This window comes from Macrobrachium rosenbergii, chromosome 12 (assembly GCF_040412425.1).
Source record: "Macrobrachium rosenbergii isolate ZJJX-2024 chromosome 12, ASM4041242v1, whole genome shotgun sequence".
Classification (NCBI taxonomy): domain Eukaryota; kingdom Metazoa; phylum Arthropoda; class Malacostraca; order Decapoda; family Palaemonidae; genus Macrobrachium; species Macrobrachium rosenbergii.
In genome coordinates, this window is record NC_089752.1 from 28081385 (window position 1) to 28104173 (window position 22789).

The 22789-nt window shown below is 38.8% G+C and overlaps 1 protein-coding gene across 6 annotated transcripts in view; it reads right to left on the reverse strand.

Moving 5' to 3' along the window:
- LOC136844469 (uncharacterized) overlaps window positions 1-15864 on the reverse strand; it is a 41494-nt gene extending 25630 nt beyond the window's left edge. The window contains exons 1-3 of one of the 6 annotated variants that reach the window (XM_067113735.1): window positions 15549-15864; window positions 12613-12746; window positions 1933-2161 (exon numbers count right to left, since the gene is read on the reverse strand). In XM_067113735.1, coding sequence (XP_066969836.1) covers window positions 1933-2161; window positions 12613-12702 — 319 coding nt within the window. In that variant the 5' untranslated portion in view covers window positions 12703-12746; window positions 15549-15864. Of the gene's footprint in view, window positions 1-1932; window positions 2162-12612; window positions 12747-13704; window positions 14111-15548 lie in introns of those variants that run through there. The other 5 variants (XM_067113739.1, XM_067113736.1, XM_067113737.1 and 2 more) reach the window with 5 other exon arrangements.
- Between the last annotated feature and the right edge of the window lie 6925 nt (window positions 15865-22789).

The window sequence follows — 22789 nt, forward strand, 5'->3', positions numbered from 1 at the left end:
ATAAATGCTCAAACCACCCACATGGATGGGTCAATAGATGGTTCAAACTAAATGATCCTATTAATTTTGTAGTTTTCACACCTTATCATCCTCCCCCCTGACACAGGAAATACAGCTATCTTAATAGAATGGTAAGATTCATTGAAAAAATTTTCTTTTGGATCAGGAATGAAGTGCCTAGGATTTATGAAGAACGTGAATATGGGCTAATTGTAAGTACTGGGTTTGTTGTTACACAATAACAACATTGACATTCCTAAGGAAAATAATAGAAGTAAAAATTTAAAAAAAGATCTCATTGCAGTGTATCTGACCATCTTGTTAGGTAGCTAAATTAGCACAAAAAGTATTTTAACCAGACGATTGGACAGCTAGGTGGGAGGAGGCCAAATAGAACAGATACAAAGTAAAAAGAAAGAAATCAATGTAGCTGAGGGCCTAAGGAATGGTGAAAAAATCATAACTAATGCCAACACTGTGGTGTACGATGAACACTTAGCAACATCCCCTATAAGGAGTTACTTTGCGATAAATGATACTCTTAAGAAACTTTTGTTGAATGAGTTACTCTATTGTACAGCTAACCTACTTATGGCAACCTTCATTATAAACAGATGAATTTTCACATATCACTTATCCTAAAAGTAACTAAACAGCCGTTCTAACACCATAAAGTATTCAGTCAATATCATTTTTCTATTTTTTTAATTTCTAGTGTAATGAATTGGTAAATTACTAATTTTCAAAGTACATAGTCAAGGATTCTTTTTAATTATAAAGTTTACAATTTTCATCCACAAATAAGTAATTACTTAAATCAGCAGTTCAGCTTTCTTCAACTTTTTAACAAGGCAGTAACAAGACCGAAAATGTAACAACCACCATTCACTAGTCTTAGTTATTTATTCTGTGTGGTGAGGCTGTACATTGTTTATGTTTGCAATTCCCTGCTACTCTGAGAAATCACTTGAATTTATATTATTTTAAAATAGTTTTAACCAGGTCTTCAAATTTTAAGGAAGTCATTCTTAGTGGGAAAATTTTCATCCTTCAAATACGCCATGCTCCAGGTACATTCACATATTGTATTCTTAACCTTTTTATATTATAGAAAGCAGTCTTTTTTTATATGAAATTGTTCACTCACCAAGTGCTTGGAAGCTTCTCTTTAAGTTTAGGATAAAAAAAATTATGTTTTTCTGAAAGCTGAAAGTGGATTCAACACTTAATTTATGCTCGTTACCTTTATTTTAAAAGCAAAAATGAAAAGGAAGAACTTTTCATAGTAAAAGTAGTCACAGCACAAGAGTAGCACATTCTCACTTGATGATGACTGATGCACATTATGGCAGCCTGCTTCAGTTCCTGTCCATTAGTGTGGCTAGTCAAATTTCTGACTTGTGAAATTTCAACTTATTAAAGAATCAATATAATTAGTTTTCTTTTATTTGTTAAGTGATATCAGATAAGTGAAAGACTTATCCTTTGATGATCGACATTGGATATTTGAATACACTGAGTTACATCCTACCCATACCAATGGTCTGGTTATGCTTCTTAATAATAATTATATTCTACCCTTACAGGCATCATTTCTGCCTTATACTCTAGCATTTACAGCATCTTAAAACTCCCCAAATTTATAAAATGAAGTAAGTAAAAAATAATATAAAGGAAAGCTTTGTGAAACTATCACTGCCAGTACTTGCAGCAGAATTTGGTTAATAACTTGAATCTGGCTCTTACAAACTTGTTGCCATGTAATGCTACGAAACTATCTGACAAGACCTGCAATTTAAAATCTTAAATGTTCTACTAACCATTTAGTAAGTTGTTACAAATACATAAACATCAGGGATTATAATTGTTAAATGAATTCCAAAAGACAATGATAGGAACAAAAGGGGTGATATTGTTCACCAACATACGAACCAAAGGACACTAGAAAATCCGATGCACACGCATCATGCCTTGGGCTTTGTGCTTTGTTATCTGTCTCATGTAAAATGTTATCGTTCTCATCATCCTCGTCTGACTCTGCACTCTTATTACTAATAAAAGGTTCGGTGTTAAAATCATCTTTCCTTCGACACTGTATGACAGATAACTCAAAATCAACAATTTGCTGAACTGTCTTCCCTATACCAAACATGGATGAAATCTGGAAGAGAATAGAAAAAATATCAGGATAAAGGCCATTTTCATTTGGTTTTTTATTCAATGATTATAATTGCAGTATACAGTATACAGTAATACTTTGAACCCCTCGTGCAAGTTGAAGATTTGAGTAATTTTGGTATGGTCACTAAAAATGCTAATAAATGCTTATTTCTAGAGTTTAAACACTACAGTAAACATGACCCTAATCATGTTCCCAAACTATTACGCTTACTTTTAAATGAAATTAAAGTTACTGTAACTTCGTTTAAAAGTTAGCTTAATACATTACCCTTAAAAAAAGAAATAAATGGTTGACTAAAAACTGAGCACTACTACTACGTGCGTAACGTGTACTAATGCTACCCCTAATTCATGGGATGCCATTTTCTTGTAAACTTCATTCATTACAGTCATAATGAAGGTACAATTCACTAAAATAAAGAAAACGTACGTAATGTTTGAGGGTAGTAGGGTAAAATTCAATCAATCAATTAATCAAAAGAGAGAGAGAGAGAGAGAGAGAGAGAGAGAGAGAGAGAGAGAGAGAGAGAGAGATGGGTATGTCCTTACGTTAAGAGAGTGAAATTATTTATGAATTATTTGTGAATGATAGAGAAAGACAGATCTCCAGGAATGTCCGTGGGAGGTGAAATCACCTTTAGGTACTCCATGGACCCTCAATGGAAACCTTGGAGTTGCTGGAATTGGAGGACAGGAATGGAAGGTACATGTGCACAGTCAAAGACCACACTGTGGAAGATCAATGGCTGAGCACCTGTCCTACTACGAGTGGTGATATGTTCTGGGGCAACTCCTTAACATGCATAATGCCCCATGGATGGGCAAACCTGTAGAGAATGAACAAAGTAGCAGAAGAAGGAGGGCTTTTCTCCACCAAAAGAGCCACAAAGAGACAGATATCAAAGGATGTGAATTACCTTAGGAGCACAAGTGCAACTGCTTTTTGGCTTTCTTTCACTTTATCCAACACCTCTTCCACTGTGAAGTAAATACTGTAGCACAATCCTCACATGAAAGGTCCCTACTGCAAACCCAACCATTGCAAAAACAACTAACTGGTGGGGCGCACAGCAAAGGGCAACCACACACTATCATGCCCACGATATCCATGCTATTCAGGCACAGCTTTCACATTTTCTTAAACAACATCCATATGTATACATGTGCAACCTAAACCATAATCTCAAACACAAAAAGTCACCAAAAGTGTACAGCACTAACAGAGGGAAGACATCTGCCTAACACAATGGCCAACGAAAAAGTGAAGGATTGTCAACAAGTGGATGCTATCCTGTCAATCACCTACATTCCACCAATTAACTACAGTATATTTGTTACCAAGCTTCAACAACCAATTTCAACTGGCATCAGGAATATTCCTATATCAACATACCAGTTTCAGCTTGCACCAGGAATATTCCTATATGAAATATGCAGGTTTGTATTCTTGTTAGAAAAAAGGTAACACTCTTCACACTTATTTAACCCAAAAATGCTTATAATTCAGAAAAAATGTAATAGTTACAGATATAACATTACCTAAAAGCCAAAAAGACAAAAAACAATCTGAATTACAGTAGCAAGAGAAAATGCAAAATTACTGAAAAGAAAGCACGAAGTGGAAAAATCCTAGGGAGCAAACAATGACAGGTCTACTTAAGCTGGCATGCCAAAAGGTGTATTTTGGAGCTCAGATGTAAAGACAGCTAGTGTGAATTCTTCTTCTGGAAAAGTGTGCTGATATAAATTAACCCTAGATTCTGATGACAATTATAACTGTCATCCACTTCAACCTCATATTTTTTTAATAAACTTGCCATAAATTGTAAAAAAGTGGCATAACAACAGAAAGTGAATATAGAATGTATAGGTGCTTATTGTCAGGGAGACTGATATATATTCTGATTTACGGGAAATTTTTTAAAGTGACATAAACTGTTGCTCCACTCAGCAAACTTACACCACTCAAATGTACAGCATTTGAAAATGTTTGAATGCACTTTGTGGTATCATACATAGCTTAAATAGTAATGAATTTCATATCACCGGTGATGCAATTTGTACTGTTACACTGTTTAAACAGAAATGGGATATCTCTTTTTCTCTGACTGATTGTGAATTTATTAAGAATAACAAAAATATTTTCATTATGGCTAGCTTTTACTCACAATATTGATGTTTTTTATTTTAGTATTTGGAATTTTTAAGCATATAATAAAGTTCAGCTCTTTAGCTGTAAAATGACACCATATTCATTAACACAGCATGCAGTATAATGTTAAACAGAGGGATCAAAGAAAATTATTGCTAAGTCTCTTCACTTGGTCAGGGATGGGAGAGTGTTCTGGCACAGACAGATTTGATGTCCCCTACCCTCAAAGGGTTAAGGTATCATGAAGTGATGGTTGTTTATGACAAAATGACATTTTTATGATAAAATAAAGTTTTGTATATATTTACCAAGTACAGTTACATTCCTATAGTTTCTATTATCCAGCAGCTAAAAATTTTGAAATTTGCAGGTTGGCTATTTTGTTTGGCTAGGTGACTAACTCTGCCCACTTTCGGGGTAAGAGAGAAACTAGCAAAAGTATTCAATTTGTTTGTGCCATAATGTTCATGTGAGGGGAGGAGGGAGGGCTCCAATCATGTAATTACTTGGTAAGTATATATAAAACTTTATTTTATTATAAAAATGTCATTTTTATATAAGTAACTTACCAAGTACAGTACAGTAATTACATTGCTGATTCCCACACTGACAGGAGGTGGGATGCATCAACAAATCTACCCCAAAATATTAATACAGCAATGGTAATGAATTTGAGAATAGAAAGGATTGCTTAGATTAAAAAATACCTGTTGTCTCCTTACCTGATAAGGGAGCTGCTGCGGGAAGGTACTGCCTCCACTGGTGCTCTCCTTATTGCATAGTGGCGCGGCGGTACAGCCGGGGCTCGCCTACTATATTAGCGGGTGGTACCTTGTAGCAAGGATGATTCCAATTGCCGACAAAGGTAATAATGTTGCCCCTGCCCAGGGTGCGGTACAGAAAAAACGACAATGAAATAAATGTCACCTGATACCATAAAAAGTTAAAAACCACTGCCCAACTACGAAGGACTGGAGGGCACTCCATTACGCTGTACCCCCAAGCTCCCTTAAAAAACTCAACAATCTCAAATCAAGGCAAAGAAAGGAAGGAAGCATTGCTTCCTACGCTTCTTACCCAAACACCATGCCAGCCACCAAAAATGGACCCAAAGTGCAGTAATTATTGTAAACTGTTTCAATTTCCTTCAAATAATGTGCAGCAAAGACAGACTTACATTTCCAAAAAGTCGCTTGCAATACCGAGGAGAGAGACAAATTACGCTTGAACGCCAACGAGGTGGCTACAGCCCTAATTTCATGAGCTCTCACTTTACACAATGGAAAACTCATCTTCAACAGAAGAATGGGCTTCTGAGATGAGGTCGCTAAGGCAGAATGCCAGGGCATTCTTTGAAAGTGGCCGAGAAGGGTTCTTAACAGAACACCATAAGGTGTTTGAAGGACCTCCGATCTTCTTGTTCTGTGAAGATAAAACCTTAGAGCTCTTACAGGACACAATACCCTCTCTTCCTCATTTGGGCCTACAATCTCAGACAGGCTTTTAACTGCAAAGGAACGAGGTCATGGATTGGAACTGGACTCGTTCTTGGCTAGAAATCCCAAAGAGAAGGAATAGAAAGCATTCTCTTGGGAAAAACCCACTCTTTTGTCTATTGCATGGACCTCAATACTAGAAAGAGGGTCTTTCTAGTTAGATCTCTCAGGGAAATCGAATGCATAGGCTCAAATCGGGGACCAGACAACCATTTAAGGACCAAGTCCAGGTTCCTTGGTACTACTGCTACCTCTTTCTGTCTCATGGTGTCAACTGATCTAATTAGATCAGATATATCCTGATTAGAGGAAAGGGCCACTCCCCTGTGTCTGAAGACAGAGCTTAACATGGCCCTATAACCCTTGATCGTCGAGGATAACAGGTTCCTGTCGGTCTTAAGATATAGTAGAAAGTCTGCTACAGATGTCTCAGAAGATGACACTCTGCTTTCTGCACCATTCTCTAAAAACTGTCCACTTAGCCTGACATACTCTATCAGAGGACTGTTGCCTGCATCTGGCAATAGCTTGCGAAGCCGATTTTGAAAACCCCTTCTTTCTAAGAAGTTTCCTGACAGTCTGTATCCTGTCAGGGCCAGAGTAGACAACCCCTGATGAAAATGCCAGACGTGGGGTTGTTTTAGCAGATGAGGTTTTTGAGGTAGCAGCCTCGGAAAGTCTGTGAGGAAGTTGAGAAGATCCGGAAACCATTCCTTTGTTATCCAAAAGGGGCCACTAGGGTCACTGACAGATTTTGGTCAGTCTGGAATTTGTTGATCACCTCTATTATCATGCTGAAGAGGGGAAATGCATAAAGGTGACTGTTTGACCAGTCCTGAAGCATGGCATCGGTTGCCCACGCTAAAGAATCCGGAACTGGCCGGCAAAACAGAGGGAGACGATAATTTCTGGAAGTCGTGAACAGGTCTATGGCCAGAGTCCCCCACAACTTCCAAAGATCCGAGCAAACATGAGGATCTAGAGTCCACTCTGTGGGTAACACCTGTCTTCAGCGACTTAGCTCATCCGTCAGAACGCTAAGCTTCCCTTGAATGGAGCGAGTAAGAAGCTTAACTTGAAATTGCTATGCCCAAAGCAGAGGATCCCTTGACGTCTTGTAAAGGGAGAAAGAGTGTGTCCCCCCTTGGTTTTGATATACGCCAGGGCAGTCATACTGTCAAAGTGCACTGTGATTGTCTTGTTGTACACTTCTTCTTTGAAAAATTGTAAGCCCAGATGAACTGCCTTCAGCTCCTTTACATTTATTTGCCAATTTCTTTGTTCCAGAGGCCAGGTCCCTGAAGTTTCCTTGCCTCCCATCAGAGCTCCCCAACCTAGGTTCGACACGTCTGAGAGGGTTCAAGGAAGGAGAGATTTCCCTTGCGACAACCTTCCTTCTAAGCTCTGGAGTTACTCGGAACATGCAAGAGTCTGGGTATTTTTTCCTGATCCAGCTGATTCTTAAAAAGAATTGGAGTGGTCTCATATGAAGTCTGCCAAGGAGTACAAATTGTTCTATGGACGATAACGTCCCGAGAAGACTCATCCATTCTTTGGCGGAGCATTAGTGCAAAAGAAGAAATCTGTGCACTATCTTGAGGCAAACTGTATTCTCGTTGGTGGGGGAAAAACCTGAAAACTCGAGAGTCTATTATCATCCCTAAAGAAAGAATCCGTTGTGACAGAATCAACTAAGACTTCTGAACGTTGATCATCAATTCCAGCTCCTGGGCTAGGAGAAGAGTCTTTTGAAGGTCCTCCCAACATTTCTCTTTCGACTGGGCCTGAAGTGGCCAATCATCCAAGTGAAGGGAGATCTTGATTCCCATTAGATGGAGCCATTTCACTAAGGGAGTGAGCACTCTGGTAAACACTTAGGCGCTGTCGATAACACGAAACATAGAGTGCGGAACTGGAACACTTTGCTGCCAAACATGAACCTCAGAAACTTTCTTGATTCCCGATGTATTGGGACATGGAAGTACGCATCCCGCATGTCTATAGATGTCATCCAGTCTCCCTGGCGAATGGATGATATGACAGTTCGATCTGTCTCTATCTTGAACTCTGTCTTCTGAATGAAGACTTTCAATGCACTGACGTCCAGGATGGGCCTCCAGCCCCCTGAAGCTTTGGGCACCACAAAAAGATGATTGTAGAACCCCATGGAGCCCACATTCTCTACTAATTCTATTGCTCCCTTCTTGAGAAGGGATGACACTTCTTCTGAGAGGGCCAAAGACTTCTTTGAGCCTTTGGAGTTCGCTGACAGTGTTATTGGAGAGCTGCTTGAAGGTGGCTTTTCTTTGAAGGGGATAGCATAGCTTTCCCTAAAACATTGACAATCCAGAGCTCTGCCCCCCCCCACCTCTCTCTCCACTTCTCCCAGAAGAGAAGGAGCCTGGCTCTACAGAAGTTCAGAGGATGAAATTCTCACTTGCAAGAGGCAGAACAGGATGAGGATCTCTTAATGGCTCTGGAGATGAATCTGCTGGACGAATGGGATCTAGAAAGGGATCTTTGTCTGCTGCCACGAAAGGGCCAAGTCTGCAGTGGGGAGACTGTTCTGGAGGTATGAGTGGACCTCTTTAGGTCGCCTAGAGGATTGGGCAAGAAGATCTTGCGCATTTTTCTTCTGAAGATCTGAAGAAATCTCCAGAACTGTAGCCTACGGGAACAGATGATGATGATCCAGTGGGAAAAACAGAAGGGCCGACTTCTGGGAGGGTTACTCCCCTAGAGGTGTAGGAACACCACAGTTCTCTCTTCTTTAAAACTCCCATTGTGTAAAGGGAAGCTAATTCCTGAGAACCATCCCTGATTCCTTTATTGATACATGAGAGGGCCCCCAGCAAGTCGGAGGCCCTATCTTCGGGAATACAGGCAGTCCCCAGTTGACGATGGGGGTTCCATTCCTACGCCGCGTCGTAAACTGAAAATCGTTGTAAACAGAAAAATTGTCGAAAATTGTAAAAAATCCAAAGAAAACCTTATTTTTAATGCTTTTGGTGCATTGAAAATTATGTAAACTGCATTTTTATTGAGTTTTTCATCAAAAAAACCTCAAAATTTTTATTATTCTGCCATTTTGGAGCCACATTTCTTCCGTCGGATTGGCATCATAAGCATCGTAATCCCAGAACATGCGTCGTAAACCGGGAAATAATTTCTGATGAATATATTTGAAAAGCGTCGTAACCTCGGAACATTGTAAGCCGGACCCGTTGTAAACTGGAGACTGCCTGTAGTAGCGCAGTCCTTAGTCTTACAGGCAAGAGAGCCACTGCCCAATCGAGAAAATTTAACACTTCGAATACTTTAAACAAGTTTTTAAGGTGTGAGAGCTCCGTCGAACTGAACACGATCTTCGCTGAAGCAAAGGCAGATCTACGAGAGGAATCGATTAACCCAGAGAAGTCCCCCTGGGAGGAGGCAGAAACCCCCAGAGAAGGAGCTCCCCCTGTGGCATAAGACAGCTGTCTCCTCTTAGACAATCTAGAAGCAAGGAAGCTGAAAATGGCTCTACCTTGTTCCCTCTTCTCCACTAGCCATCCCTCAATAACATCAAAGGCTTTCTTGGCAGAAGAAGAAAGCACTACCTTGGGTAGTCTCGAAGACTCGGAAGACTGTGACTCCTCAAGAAAAGTTGATGCGGGCGAAGAAGGAGCTGCAGGCGAAAAGCAATTTGGGAAGGTAGCAAGAAGATACCTTAGCAGCGATGCATAAGCTGAAGGGCGAGCATCTTGAGCAATAAATTCTTCCTCGTCTGAGGATATCAGATACAGGAGACAAAGCCAAGTCCGTAGGTTGGGGGGTTAACGGTGCCTTCTTCAACAGGCTCAAAATAATGTTGAGCTTTCTCTGAATCGGGTCTACCATGGAGGGAGCTTGCTTGCTAGAAGAGGGTAAAGCCTGAGGTGCGGAAGTTTGAGACACAGATGAATGTCCAACTACCCAAGGAACAATAACAGCCGAAGGAGTCAAAGCGTTGTCGGAAGAAGCACAGTGAGCGGAAGAGAGCAGGCACTCTGGCAACAACGGAAGGTCGGGTACCAAAGGAAGCTCGGGTGCCACTGGGGGCTTCATCTTAGTTGGCGATCCATGAATCATAGACTGGACGGGCGAAGATAGGCGCTCGGATGCTCTGTGGCGCTCTAGAGAAGAAGGGCGCTCTGACACAGCAGCACGAGAAGGAACCAATGAGTGCTGAGAAGATTTTGGGCACTCAGAAGAAATTGGGCGTTTGGCAGTCAAGGGAGCTTCCAACAATGCAGGGCGCTCGGGAGCTACAGGAGACTTGGGTGCAAGAGGACGCTCAAAAGAAGAAGCCTTAGACGAAGAGCGCTTATGAGAAGCAGGATACTTGGAAGCCACTCTCTGACTCTCTACCAAGGGAGGAACAGAAGGAAAATGTTCTGGACTATCCCAAAGACTGCAAGACGGGAGAGGACTGCAAACAGGTTCCTTGAATTTCTTACACAGTACTGGAGGAGAATGAGACACATCACCCGCATGCCTTTTCAAAGGGCGTGATTCATCCACAAAACACCAATGGCGTCTGGGAGAAGAATCATCTGAGCTAGATGAAAGATGATACACATCCAGGGATATGCCTTTCCAGCGGCGTTTGGTTGTAACCCGGGATTCAAAAACAGGTTCAACCGAGGAGGTGACTTCCCGTGGGCAGACCCCACCGACCTCCCTTAGGCTATCAGTTTGACTCCTCCCAGGTTTAGGGGAGTATGACATTGACCTCTGCCTAGGAGAATCGGTGGGATGGGCAGCCACCTCTTCCACCAACACATCACTGACACTAGGTGCAATCAGGCGCCCCACTGACACTACACTGGGATTAGGAGCAACAGGGTGCTCCGAATCACTCTTACTGTATTGTCCATAAGGACCTTAACCGAAGAGGCTAATTGCACAATAGATTCAACAATCAATTCAAACCTTGTATCAATTTTACACTCAAGGCTGGCAATGGTGTTTGGTTCGGAAGTGAGAGAGCCAGGTAAAGGAGTGGGTTGCATAGCAGGAGAACTGGGTGCGGGATCAACAGAAATAACAGGAACGTCAATCTCGAGATTAGCATTACCAACATCATGATCAGCAGGAGATCCCTGACTAGCTGAAGACTTAGTAATCCGTCTGGCTGTTGCTTTTCTCTTTTTATCCCTAGCAAGTTTATTTAAATGAGATCTTAAAGTCTTCCACTTCTTACTGTCCCAGTCTACACATTCATTACATCGTAAGTCTTCTGAACAAATTTGTCCCCTACAATCCGTGCAGATAGAATGTGAATTGTAAGATTTCTTAGTCAAACGCGTATTGCAGCCCTTGCTGCAACACCTAAAGCTAGTCAAACTTGAGCCTGACATTTGGAAAAAAAGCCAACTAAAGACACAATCGGTAAATAAACTAACTCTATCTAATAATACCAAAAGGTTATCAAAGCAAGAATACTTCACCAAATATGATGAAAAATCAACAGGAAAGATGAATTCCAAAATTAGAGCTACTGCTAAAAGCTAGTGTACAGCCATTAGCCGGCAGAAACAAACTGAATACTTTTGCTAGTTGTTCCTCTCTTACCCCGAAAGTGGGCGGAGTTAGTCACCTAGCCAAACAAAGTAGCGTGATCTGCGAATTTCAAAATTTTTAGCTGCCAGTTACAATTATAGAAACTATAGCAATGTAATTACTTGGTAAGGTACTTATATAAAAACTGTTTTTAACATCTCTCCAGTGTCTATGCAAAAGCACAAACTATCCCTTTGGAAATGATAAATACATATTTAGGTGGTGGGGTACTTTGAGAGTAAATTTTCTTTACAAACTAGTTGGAATCTGGGTTATTGTAAAGGAGACATCCGCAAGACGATATCGTTTATTAACATAATTTTTTGGCTAAACAATATAAAAAAGTTTACAGTAAACCCCCTGTATTCGCAGGGGATGCGTACCACACCCCCCACCCCGCGAATAGCTAAAATCCGCGAATACTTAAAACCCCCTCTAAAAACACTTAGAACTGCCTATTTTGATAATTCAAACACAAAAAACCCTCTAAAAATGCTTATACCTGAGTGTTTTAATAGTTTTATCACAAAAAGTCCACTTAGTCATGAAAATGATATGATAATACAGTAGTTAGTGAATATTTCTCAGTGAAAATACCATGAATAGGCGAATTTTCCATGAACAATGAATATATATGTTCCATAGAGAAATCTGTGAATCAGTGAGTCCGCAAATTGTGAGAATGCAAATACGGGGGGTTTACTGTACATATAATGCAGTACAGGTGAAATATTCTGGGAAATGCACTGAGATATCAGGAAATTTGCTGTCTTTTGAGCATGTTTTTACGTACATCCCAAAGGGGCTGGTATTAAACATGGAGGAAGCTCGTTGGGGTGCCATTTTTAGTACCAGCCCCTTGGGGATGAAAATAAAAATATAAACAAATAATGGTATATTTCTCATTCTCTCAACAAATTTCTCAAATGATCTCACCTATACGGCATTGTATACACCCTTTTCTATATTCTCCAGTGAAAAAATTACATCAATAAAGAATATCTCCATGTGGCCATCTCCTTTACATTTGCCAGAATCTGCCTTACAACAGACAATGTCACAAGACAGCTTTACTTATAACTGTAGTTTTTAGAAACTGACTCTCTAATGCTATTGTACAGAGCCTGGCTTTATAAAACAATGGTTGACAATATGCAATACCACATTATATGATACCTCAGATGAAAATACTGTACTTACCATATGGAAGAATCCAACAATGATGCACCCCTTCTGCAAGGGAATGCAACACAAGAAGCATCTTAATCGTAAGAAATTAAGGCAGCTCATAGTTTAAAATCAGGTTCAGTCCTTTATTTTGAAGGAAATTGCACCTGAAAGAAAAAAAGAGAAAAAAGTTTCAATATTTCATACAAAGCAACTGTCTTTTCTGTTGACAATACTGCAGTTGGCAATGACGCCAATATCAAAGAATGAGAAATGAAAATATGGATCAGGGTTGACTTTACTTTGACAGTGGCTAGCCTGCAATGGGTCTAAAACCTATAAGCATATTTTCAACACTGACTGTCATCTAAGAGGAACATTTTATGGTAAAACCTAAGACTACTACTATGCCCCTCTGGTTTGGTGACTATCAGTTTACATACAAAATGGGTGCTGTACTTAGTACTAGCCCCTTGGGAATGAACATGAAAACATAAACACACACAAACAAAAGGAATAGGCTAAACATAAACAAGAAAATAAGCAAAAGGAAGTAAATATTACGGTCACCAACTGGTGGGAACCAAGCTACAGTAATAGTCATCAGTTTTACCCATATCATAATTTTCCTTACATCAGCATAGCATCTTACATCCTATGTCATATCAGAATTCCCCAAGAATGGTAGTCATTTTACAAGCATGTACTATCTGTAACAGACTCCCCTGTGTCATTGGACCCGTTATAGAGACTGAGGACATTACTGTCTAGCTTTCATGCAAATATCACAGGGTAAAATTGCGGCTAGGATGGATGTACAGTGTTTAGTGTGAGAAGACTGGGCCAAACAAGGCCATTTAGTACTATATTATTACCTTGAATTAAATAAAAATTCTGGTAAAAAGTTGATACATTATCATAGTGATGGATAACTAGTTTCAAGACTAAATGAAGATTTCTCAAATGCTGATAAAGATGCGCTTTATACACTCCAGGATAACCACCATAACAATGGATGCTAGCCTGTGCTATGCTATAGCCTAAGCATAAGTGGACGGGCATACATTAGATACAAGCCAACGACATTTTTCCCATTGTAGTCTAACTCGCTTACACCAGTCTTACCTAGGATAGCTTAACCCAACAGCTCTGGTGGAGAACTGAAACCAACGCAAGCAAGCAAACAAGGGTACGCTTGATATAGGCTTCACCTACCGCTACTAACTTCAATAATGAATGTTAGGACGTTGCAGAAAAGGATATCAGTCTCACAAAAACCATTAAACAGTACAAACCACATGTGTCATTACTGTTTCAAGGTGTTACGAAGACCCTGGTTCCAAAATCAAGCAGCTTTGACACGGGAGACTTGTTTATCAGATGTCATCTATCAAACAACGAGTGTTTGGTTGTAAATCGAAGGACTTACAGAGTTTAATCCTCTATAATATACTCGGATACCACAAAATAGGATCTAGATGTTTCCAGTAGGATTGCAAGCAGACGACAAAGCGGCAAGATTCTTCTTTTTCTCGGATTTTTGTAAGAATTCTGGAATTTTCACGGGAGAGCCTGATATGATTTATGTTCTTCATTTGAAACTTTAATAGTCATATCTCCTGATAATTCTGAAATGAATCAGCATGCATCTATCAAAATTTTTGCTATTTAGGCTTCTTTATCTGGCTGTCTTCGGCGAAGGTTCTCTTTCTTCACTTATTTTCACATTCATTTATGTGTAACGACATTCACCGAATGCATATTCCATATACCTTGTCTAAACCTTGATATCAACACCTCCTAGGAAAGAATGCTGTTTCGCACCTACATAGAATGTCAATATCAGAAGATTTCTCATTTCCCAACTCTAGTTTGCAGTGTTTTCTTTCTGATTGACACAATTCAAGAAAACTTTTGTATCAGTGATCAATATTTGCGGATACTTCCTGCATTTCCACATCTAAAGCTTTGCAACTTCTCGAATTCCTCTAGTGATCAGTATCTAGTCTTCTTTATCTCTTCTTTTGCATGGCTACAATTATCATAAACTACCAGCATGTTTGAACTTACATTATTCTCAATATGACCAGATCTCTAAAATCTAAATTAGTTCAGCACATGGTGTCCATCACGTAGCCTATGTCATATGAATCTTTGAAACACAACTTCATCGCCATTTTATGACTAGCCTTCGAATTTCAGGATCAAATTTGAGAATGTTGTGGGCATTCCCACCGGCGGTAGTATTTTTGAGTAACTGACTTATATTCCGTTTCATCAGATTGACGGAAGATAGCGGTTTCTATCAATTAATGCATCAAACGCATCGTCCCACTTACTATAAACATTATTAAATCATCACTTTTCTTCTAGATTCAATTTGTTTTTGTTTTTGCTACAGCACGCACTGTCATGTGATGTATCATCCCTACTGCTTACTTAAGTCCTATCAATAACTGTAAGATTTCAAGTGCAGTAGCAATATCACTGTGTTCTCAGTGATTTTACTTGAAGTATGTGAAGATCTTATTAAACATCCATCTAACCCTTCCCCAACCCCGTTGCGAGCGCGCGCGCGCACACACACACATACACACACCCAAGGGACCTCTTGTTCCCTGGTACCTTATTAAACACCTTCCACCTGCAGTAACGTAGCCCAGACCAACCAGCACTCAGAAGTTCAGCTCATCAACATGAGATGGATGAGATGGACCTAACTAAATTCTTTACGATTTTAAAACTGAGGCATTCATGAAGGCACATTAAAACATCATCAAAGTAACGTTCTTAATGCGCTCAAGTGGAAAGACTTGGCATAGACTCATGTCTCCTTCTTGAGCAATGTTTAAAAATGGTTCACGTTCAAATGATACTCTTATAGTCTCCACACAACATTTCTCTGCCAAATGGGACAATGTATAATAACCGGCAAAGTGACATGCTCTCGATGTCTTTTCAGTACTCACATGGAGACATTAAACCTTAAGCTGAACGCACTTTCTAATAGATGAGCTGTCGATGGAGTTACAGTCAACAATCTCAGGTATGCAGATGACGTGGTTGTGATATATCTCTCAGTGCAAGGTCTCCAGCTTCTTATCGATGCCTGTGTAGATACGCAGATAAATTCGATAAAATATACAACTTAACAAAGACATATTCATGTGATTGTTCCTTAGATCGCTTAAACAAATTGAAGATCTAGTTATTCCTTAGGAATCACCAGTCGTCCCTTGCACAGTACATGAACTCTTGTATCTAGTACAATATCAAGAAGGATCTGAGTGGGCGCAGCTGACAGTGAAAAGAAATTACGAAAGCTTTGTGCAATGGCAGTTTGATTGTAAGGAGGTATGCCTTTTGTCCTCGCGAAACTAAATTCATGTTGTTACGCTTCCATTGCTATAGCTTTAACGTCCAATTCTTATAGACGAACGTTTCTTAAGAAACAATGGGACGCCTTACTGATGTCTGCAATGACTTGCTTAGAGGGTCAACAAAATACTTCCTCATTCTGTTACAGAGCTGTTCACAGAAAATCACTCATACAACTCATCGTCAGATGACATAGAATATCAGTTTTATTTTCAGATTTATTATTGCAAGGCCGAAGTTGGATTCCAGTTTCAAAATCGGTCTATAAGGCCAGAACTTAACCTTTCAAAAATGCCAACATCGTTCGAATTCCAAGCCTGGAGAGACCACGGGGCCAAAAAATTGGATAATTTGATTATTAGAGCGGCTGGCCTTTCTTTTCTTTTTATTTTCAGTGACCCATTATTTCCTCCTCCTTCTCCCTCCATCTCTCTCACTCCCCGTCTCTCCCTTTCCTTTCGTCCGTCTGAGTGGTCTCAAGCCCAAAATTAGTTGATAATGTCAAATTTGGTACCCAATTTCGAAACTGTCGATTTTCTCTTCTTTGCCCAATCTTCCTGTCATGTATATTGGAGGATATGTTGTAAGCCAATGGCTCCTGGGAGGTGAGAATCTAGCAGGGCAAATTTTTTCTATTCATAAAATAACTTTTTAATATCCTTTTTTGAGCTAAAACTTGGGTGATAGTGAACTGATCCTCTCGCCAGTCAGTGCATAAAGGTTAGTTTCGATTCAGCTGTAGGCTACGTATTCCTGTTGAATTCATGTTTTGTACCTAGAATCGAAATCACCGCGTCATCAAAGTGATAGTAACGATAGTGTTAATAACATTTTATAAACCATTATAATTTTCTTAGGAAATCTTCAGTGTGTTTAACATTAGACCCATTTTTTAAGTGTTGCAGTGCATAACCTTTCCTCTCTGTTCCTAGAATATATATATATATATATATATATATATATATATATATATATATATATATATGTCTATATATATATGTCTATATATATATATATATATATATATATATATATATATATATATATATATATATATATATATATATATATATATAAAAATAACACCACACTAAGCTCAAGTTAATGATGAAATATTAATAATTACACTCTTCTGGGCTTCTTTTCGGCAGTTTTAATCCCGACGGTTAGTGAGTTTTGATTGAGCTTGCTTATGACAGTGGGGGCTCTAGTCCCAAATAGAGTAAAACGTCAGAGTAGGAGGCCTGGTGTAGACCTGCAGATGCTGGGCAACCAATAGTGACGTGAATTAATCTTGCATCTTAATCTGACTTTTGGGAAGAGGCACTTATTGTACGTGAAAACTTGAACTAGTGAAAGTTTTTGTTAGGCCTATCTGATCAGGCAGCTCTCAGTCTGGTGCTATTGTGGCGCGTTCTTTCGTAGTTTGGCATATCACTGTAGTTTTTCCATTTCGTCAGCCAGTCCGGTACACATGTGTGGAATAACAAGTATTCTCTCGTATTATGACGCGTAGAAGGAATACGCACTCAAATATAAAGTGGATAATTATTTGGACATCCTTTATCAATAAAATACAGATTTCATGACCAGTAGATCCCACCCTCACAGTATCAGAAAGGTAAGTTTCACCTTACCTTTCAGAATTAAAATAATTCGTGGTACTGTATCAATTGATTTGAAGAACTATAACTCCTCCCCTTCACTCATACACCACATAAACTAAAATCTTTCAGAAGACCGATGATACGACACATGCTCTTCATCTATATTAGTTATATTTACCTACGGTAGTTCTTTTCTTCACCGTTTACTGTAGTGGTTAAATGGTAACGTAGACTTTACTGCCAGTTTGCCACCGCAATTAGGCCCGTTGTTGAAGCTGAAGATAAAGTAAATTAAATAATTGTAGATAAAGAGCACCTGCAATCAATCATCGCAGTCTGAAAAACATGAATTTATCTTAAGAATGCATCATGGTGGAAAGGGTGGGGAAGGAACAGATGAAATTATATTTCTAAATTTCAAGGCATGAAAACACATTATTCAATACCTCTGGAAGCTAAGGTGAGGGTGCGATCTATTGGCCCTAAAATCTCTACTTTATCAACAATATTGATATGTCATTATATTAACAATTACCTGACATTCTACTTTAGTGTGCCGTACCGTACTGGATGACAGAAAGCCACATAATGGAAAGTGGAAACCTATAACGTGACTGTCGACCCTCAAGGGGAATGTGAATCGTCATCCAGTTGCTCTGACCCTTGTACGGAACGAGGTTATTTAGGTTACAATGTGCAGTGATTCTGCTTCCCACTTATCGCCAGTTAGTAGAAAGAGCACGTTTCATATTTCTGTCTCTCTGCTGGCTTCGAAATCAACAAAATAGGCCTAGTGATCATTGATAGGTTTATGACAAAGAGTGAGAAGTCACACATTGCGTGAGAGGCTTATTTTTGAAGGTCATAACATTTATTACAATGGAACCGAAACAATCCAAGGCAAGCCGACAGCGAACAGGTATAACATGTTCGCGTTTCCCTAGCTTCTGTTCAATCATCCTTCGTGATAACGCTTTCCATGTCTGTAGTTCTTAAATGAGTCTAATAGCTTTAAGCACGCGCTCATTGCATGCATATGTGTTATACAAAGAAGATATGGATGCATATATTGTATGTATGTATGTATGTCACAGAGCAGATATTATTTACCCTCTACGATGTATGCATGCACAACATTATGCAGTTCTGTTTATACATAGCAAACACGTACGTTTGTCAATTAATCCGTGTGACGGATGTTGAATATATAATTAATAAAAAAATGAATTTGTAATGTTGACAAAAATGCTTTTTTAAACTCGTCATGAAACTTAATAATATGAAAGTGGGTAGTGATTTAAGTAAGAATGCAAATTTTGGTGCCCTAATATTTCAAATTTCGCGGGTAAAAACGTTACGACCTGGAGGCGTGGCTTTAGGACTTACGGTGGCAGCAGTTTCACTCTCCGGCGTCACGGGAAAACGTCGACGCGTTGAAACTGAAAATCTTGGCGAAACAGGCAACGTACTACAGAGTTCTGAAGTTTGGTACTATCTCTGTTGGTCGAAAGAATTCGGAGGACCACACCAGACCTTTTTTCTCTTTCACACCGTGCTTCACAGATGGCTACCCATATCGTAATCTAAAGTTCGAATCATCCAACCACCGTCCAACATTCGTTGTCCAAGTACAGAACCAAGTTCTTGTTATCTTACCGCGAAAGGTAGGACCTATGAATGTATCTATTAGAAATTAAAATATTAGGGTACAGTTACAACCATTTTCATGTAATGGAATTATTGATGCAGTTGTGAGGAACTAAATGTTAAAATGAAAATTGACCTGAATTTGTCATAGACCTAGGGTGGCAGTGGTAACTTGTATGCTACATATTAAAATGGATAATGCAAGAATACAGTATTCTAGGTTTTGCAAGTAGTAAGTAGTCTCATGGCATATTTTCGTGAGGTGGCGTCACACGGATGATTTCTTGTGGTCACATGATTTTTTACCAGCAACTTAAACGCCAAGGTGTCACTCGCAGACTTCCCAATATAAATGGGAATTTGTCTTCCTTCAAGGGGATTATCTATTTGTATTTAGCTGTGTTATACATTTGATGCCAACCGTATCGTGGATGTATTCATAATTTTAAACATTGTATGTTTGAAAAGGGAATTAATGAACTGTCTGTAGATGTGGCTAGTCTTAGGCCTATGATGCGGTAGCCTACATTGTTTAAGCCTTGGTTGTTTCTCAGACTGATTAAATTCACTGATGAAAAGAAAGTCTTGTCCCTGGAATGTTATATTTTATTTGCTAAGTAACACTACGGTTGCCGTTCTTGGGCCACTTCTAAATTTCATTCATTTATCCAGCCATGCAGAATGTTATACAGTATAATACTGAGGTTGACTCACTGTATTGTCAATAAGGAAAGGTACTGGATACATTTAGCAAGATCATTTACACACACACACACACACACACACACACACACATATATATATATATATATATATATATATATATATATATATATATATATATATATATACACACACAGTATAAATGCCGAGCCGTTTCTTCAAATAACGCTGACTGGAAGAAACCCACAACGGTCATTGCCTTGTTCACACATTAACTGATGATTCATCGATGAATCCGTGTGAAGACTTCCCCAACATTGCGCCAATCAGCTCTTCGGCATAAACTATCGCCTCCTGGGTATTGTGGCATTTGCCTCTAAATATCTTACTCTTTCATATCATCTACCCAGCTCTTGTTGTATCTTCTCTTCCCTCTTAATTCTTACGAATGTTAATGCTTTTACCAACCTATCGTTATCCGTTCTTTTCATACCACCAAAAACCTGAAAACAATTGGATTCATCCCTTCACCTACATTAGCCTTATTACGACTACGCATCTTCACATTTCTCACCCTTTTGTTTCTTTTTACACCATATATACTCTCCAGATAGTTCATCTCAACAGCTTTGACTTTTGATTTCAGTTAACTTATAACATCCACGCTCCTCTCCCTAACAATCGAGATGAATCACCTGCTATTTATATATTCTCACTTTGTTCGCATGGATACATCAGGTCCCTTCCCAATCGTTTGCGCACATTTTGTTCTTGCTTCACTTATTTTGTGACCACCTCACTCATCCTACCGTCATCCAGTATATTTACTCCTAATACCCATGCAAATCTACCACTTCCATTTTTCCACAATTCCCTTTTAACATTCATTGTTCAGTCTTCCTGGGTACCATATAGTCGCCTTTTTTTTTTTAACACTTCAACTCTTTCCCAAGTTAATACAGTTTTTCACTCTTCCCAGTCAGCACTGTACTGGCTGAAAACCTCAACCTTTCCGGTCTCCATTGATGACTCAAGTTCTTACGCCACAATTTTGCTCTTACATTTACTAACCTGAAATTTCTCTGACTTATCGTATCTTATGTATTAACCTGACATTTTTCTGACTTATCGTATCATATGTAAAGATACTTGACAGATAATTATTGTGACGTGACACTTTTTGCAACAATGCTTGACTTCTGCCGTAAAGACTAATTTTAATACCTCTTCAACTAGCTGTCTTGTTTATCTTATAGTACTTGTCCTACACCCTCCTATTGTTATGTCTTCGACAGTTTGCTGTCGGTTCGTTCCCTTTCATGCCGCTGTGCTGCTGCCATTAATAAGCCAGTTCAAAACAGCAACTGTAGTAATATGTATGTATATATGTATATATATATATATAATGTTTGTATGTATGAAGACAATTGTCTTAAGGGCCCCATTAGATGATTAGACGATACGACCGGCGGATCAGATTCCGTTCTAACTCCGGTATCCGCGTTGCCCATAGACGTTCGGATTCACTTCAGTTTGCCGAAACCTGGTAGAGTGAAGACGTGCCAGCTCCGCTCAGTGATGACGCTATAGACTGCGCTCTTGCAGCAGAAATTGGAAAACCCCTGCGAACGAGGAGAACCCTGGATTAAACTATGGTTGAAGAAGAGAAATGGATTATCTCACGATTGTTTATTAATGAATTGAAACTTTACCCTTGTGACTGGTTTAATTATCTGGGAATGGACGAGCAGACCGACATGGAATTATTATATAAAAGGTCTCCCTCTTCTAGAAATAAAACGGACACTTGTACGAGACAACCAATATCACTGTAGGAGAGGTTGCTGGACACACTTCGCTTCGGCGCCAATGTAATTTAAACAATAGCACTAACACATACAGTATATATATATATATATATATATATATATATGTGTGTGTGTGTGTGTGTGTGTGTGTGTGTGTGTGTGTGTGTATTAACACTATTGTTTAAATTACATTGTTATTTTCCTTACACAAAATAAAAGTTTATGATAATATTTTCAATAATATTTCATTTTCCTTGAACAAATTAAAAGTTTTGTGTACAAAAAAGTCGAAAATTTTACTCTTACTTGGCTACAGAAACGTAGGTTTAAGATCCTACTCTGCTTTAACGGATCATACAGTAGACCTACTGTATACTAGACTATACCACTAGACTATGCAGGATGCTGTGTATGCAACATAGTTACTTTTTACCTTTGTAAACTTGTGTTGCATATCTTGAATAATTGCTTTACATGTCTCTGGGATTATATGCCCCAAGGAACGACTAGTGGCGCCGAAGCGAAGTGTGGCCAGCAACCTCTAGCACAGTGATATTGGTTGTCTCGTACAAGTGTGCTTTTTGTTTCTAGAGGAGGGGAGACCCAGGCCTGTACCGAGGGCCAAAATTTCTGGAAGTCCATATATTGAACTGTACTTAAAAAGTAATAAATAACAATCTTTTGTTTTTTTGGCAAGTCTTCTTTTATAAATAATGTTATTAAACATTAACATCATTCTTTAATAGTAGGAAATACAAGAGAGATTGCTACATATTATTTGTGTTTGTAGTTTATTATTGGTACAAATATTTGAAGTATGCATACATTTTATATTTTCACTTGTAGTGTGCGTTTGAAAATGTTCATATATAACTATACATAGTAATTGCAGTTTCTCCTTTTTATTTCTAAATTTTGTTTGTTTTTTTATTGCATCATATACGTACTCTTTAGAATATTTATTAATTATATACATATAATTATATATACTGTACTATATATAACATAACAATAAATAAAGTAATATGCATGTTATTTGTTATTGTTAACATATTAAATGAATCAATCAGTAAAACTGAAAAAAAAAATTAATTTCAGTGCAAACTT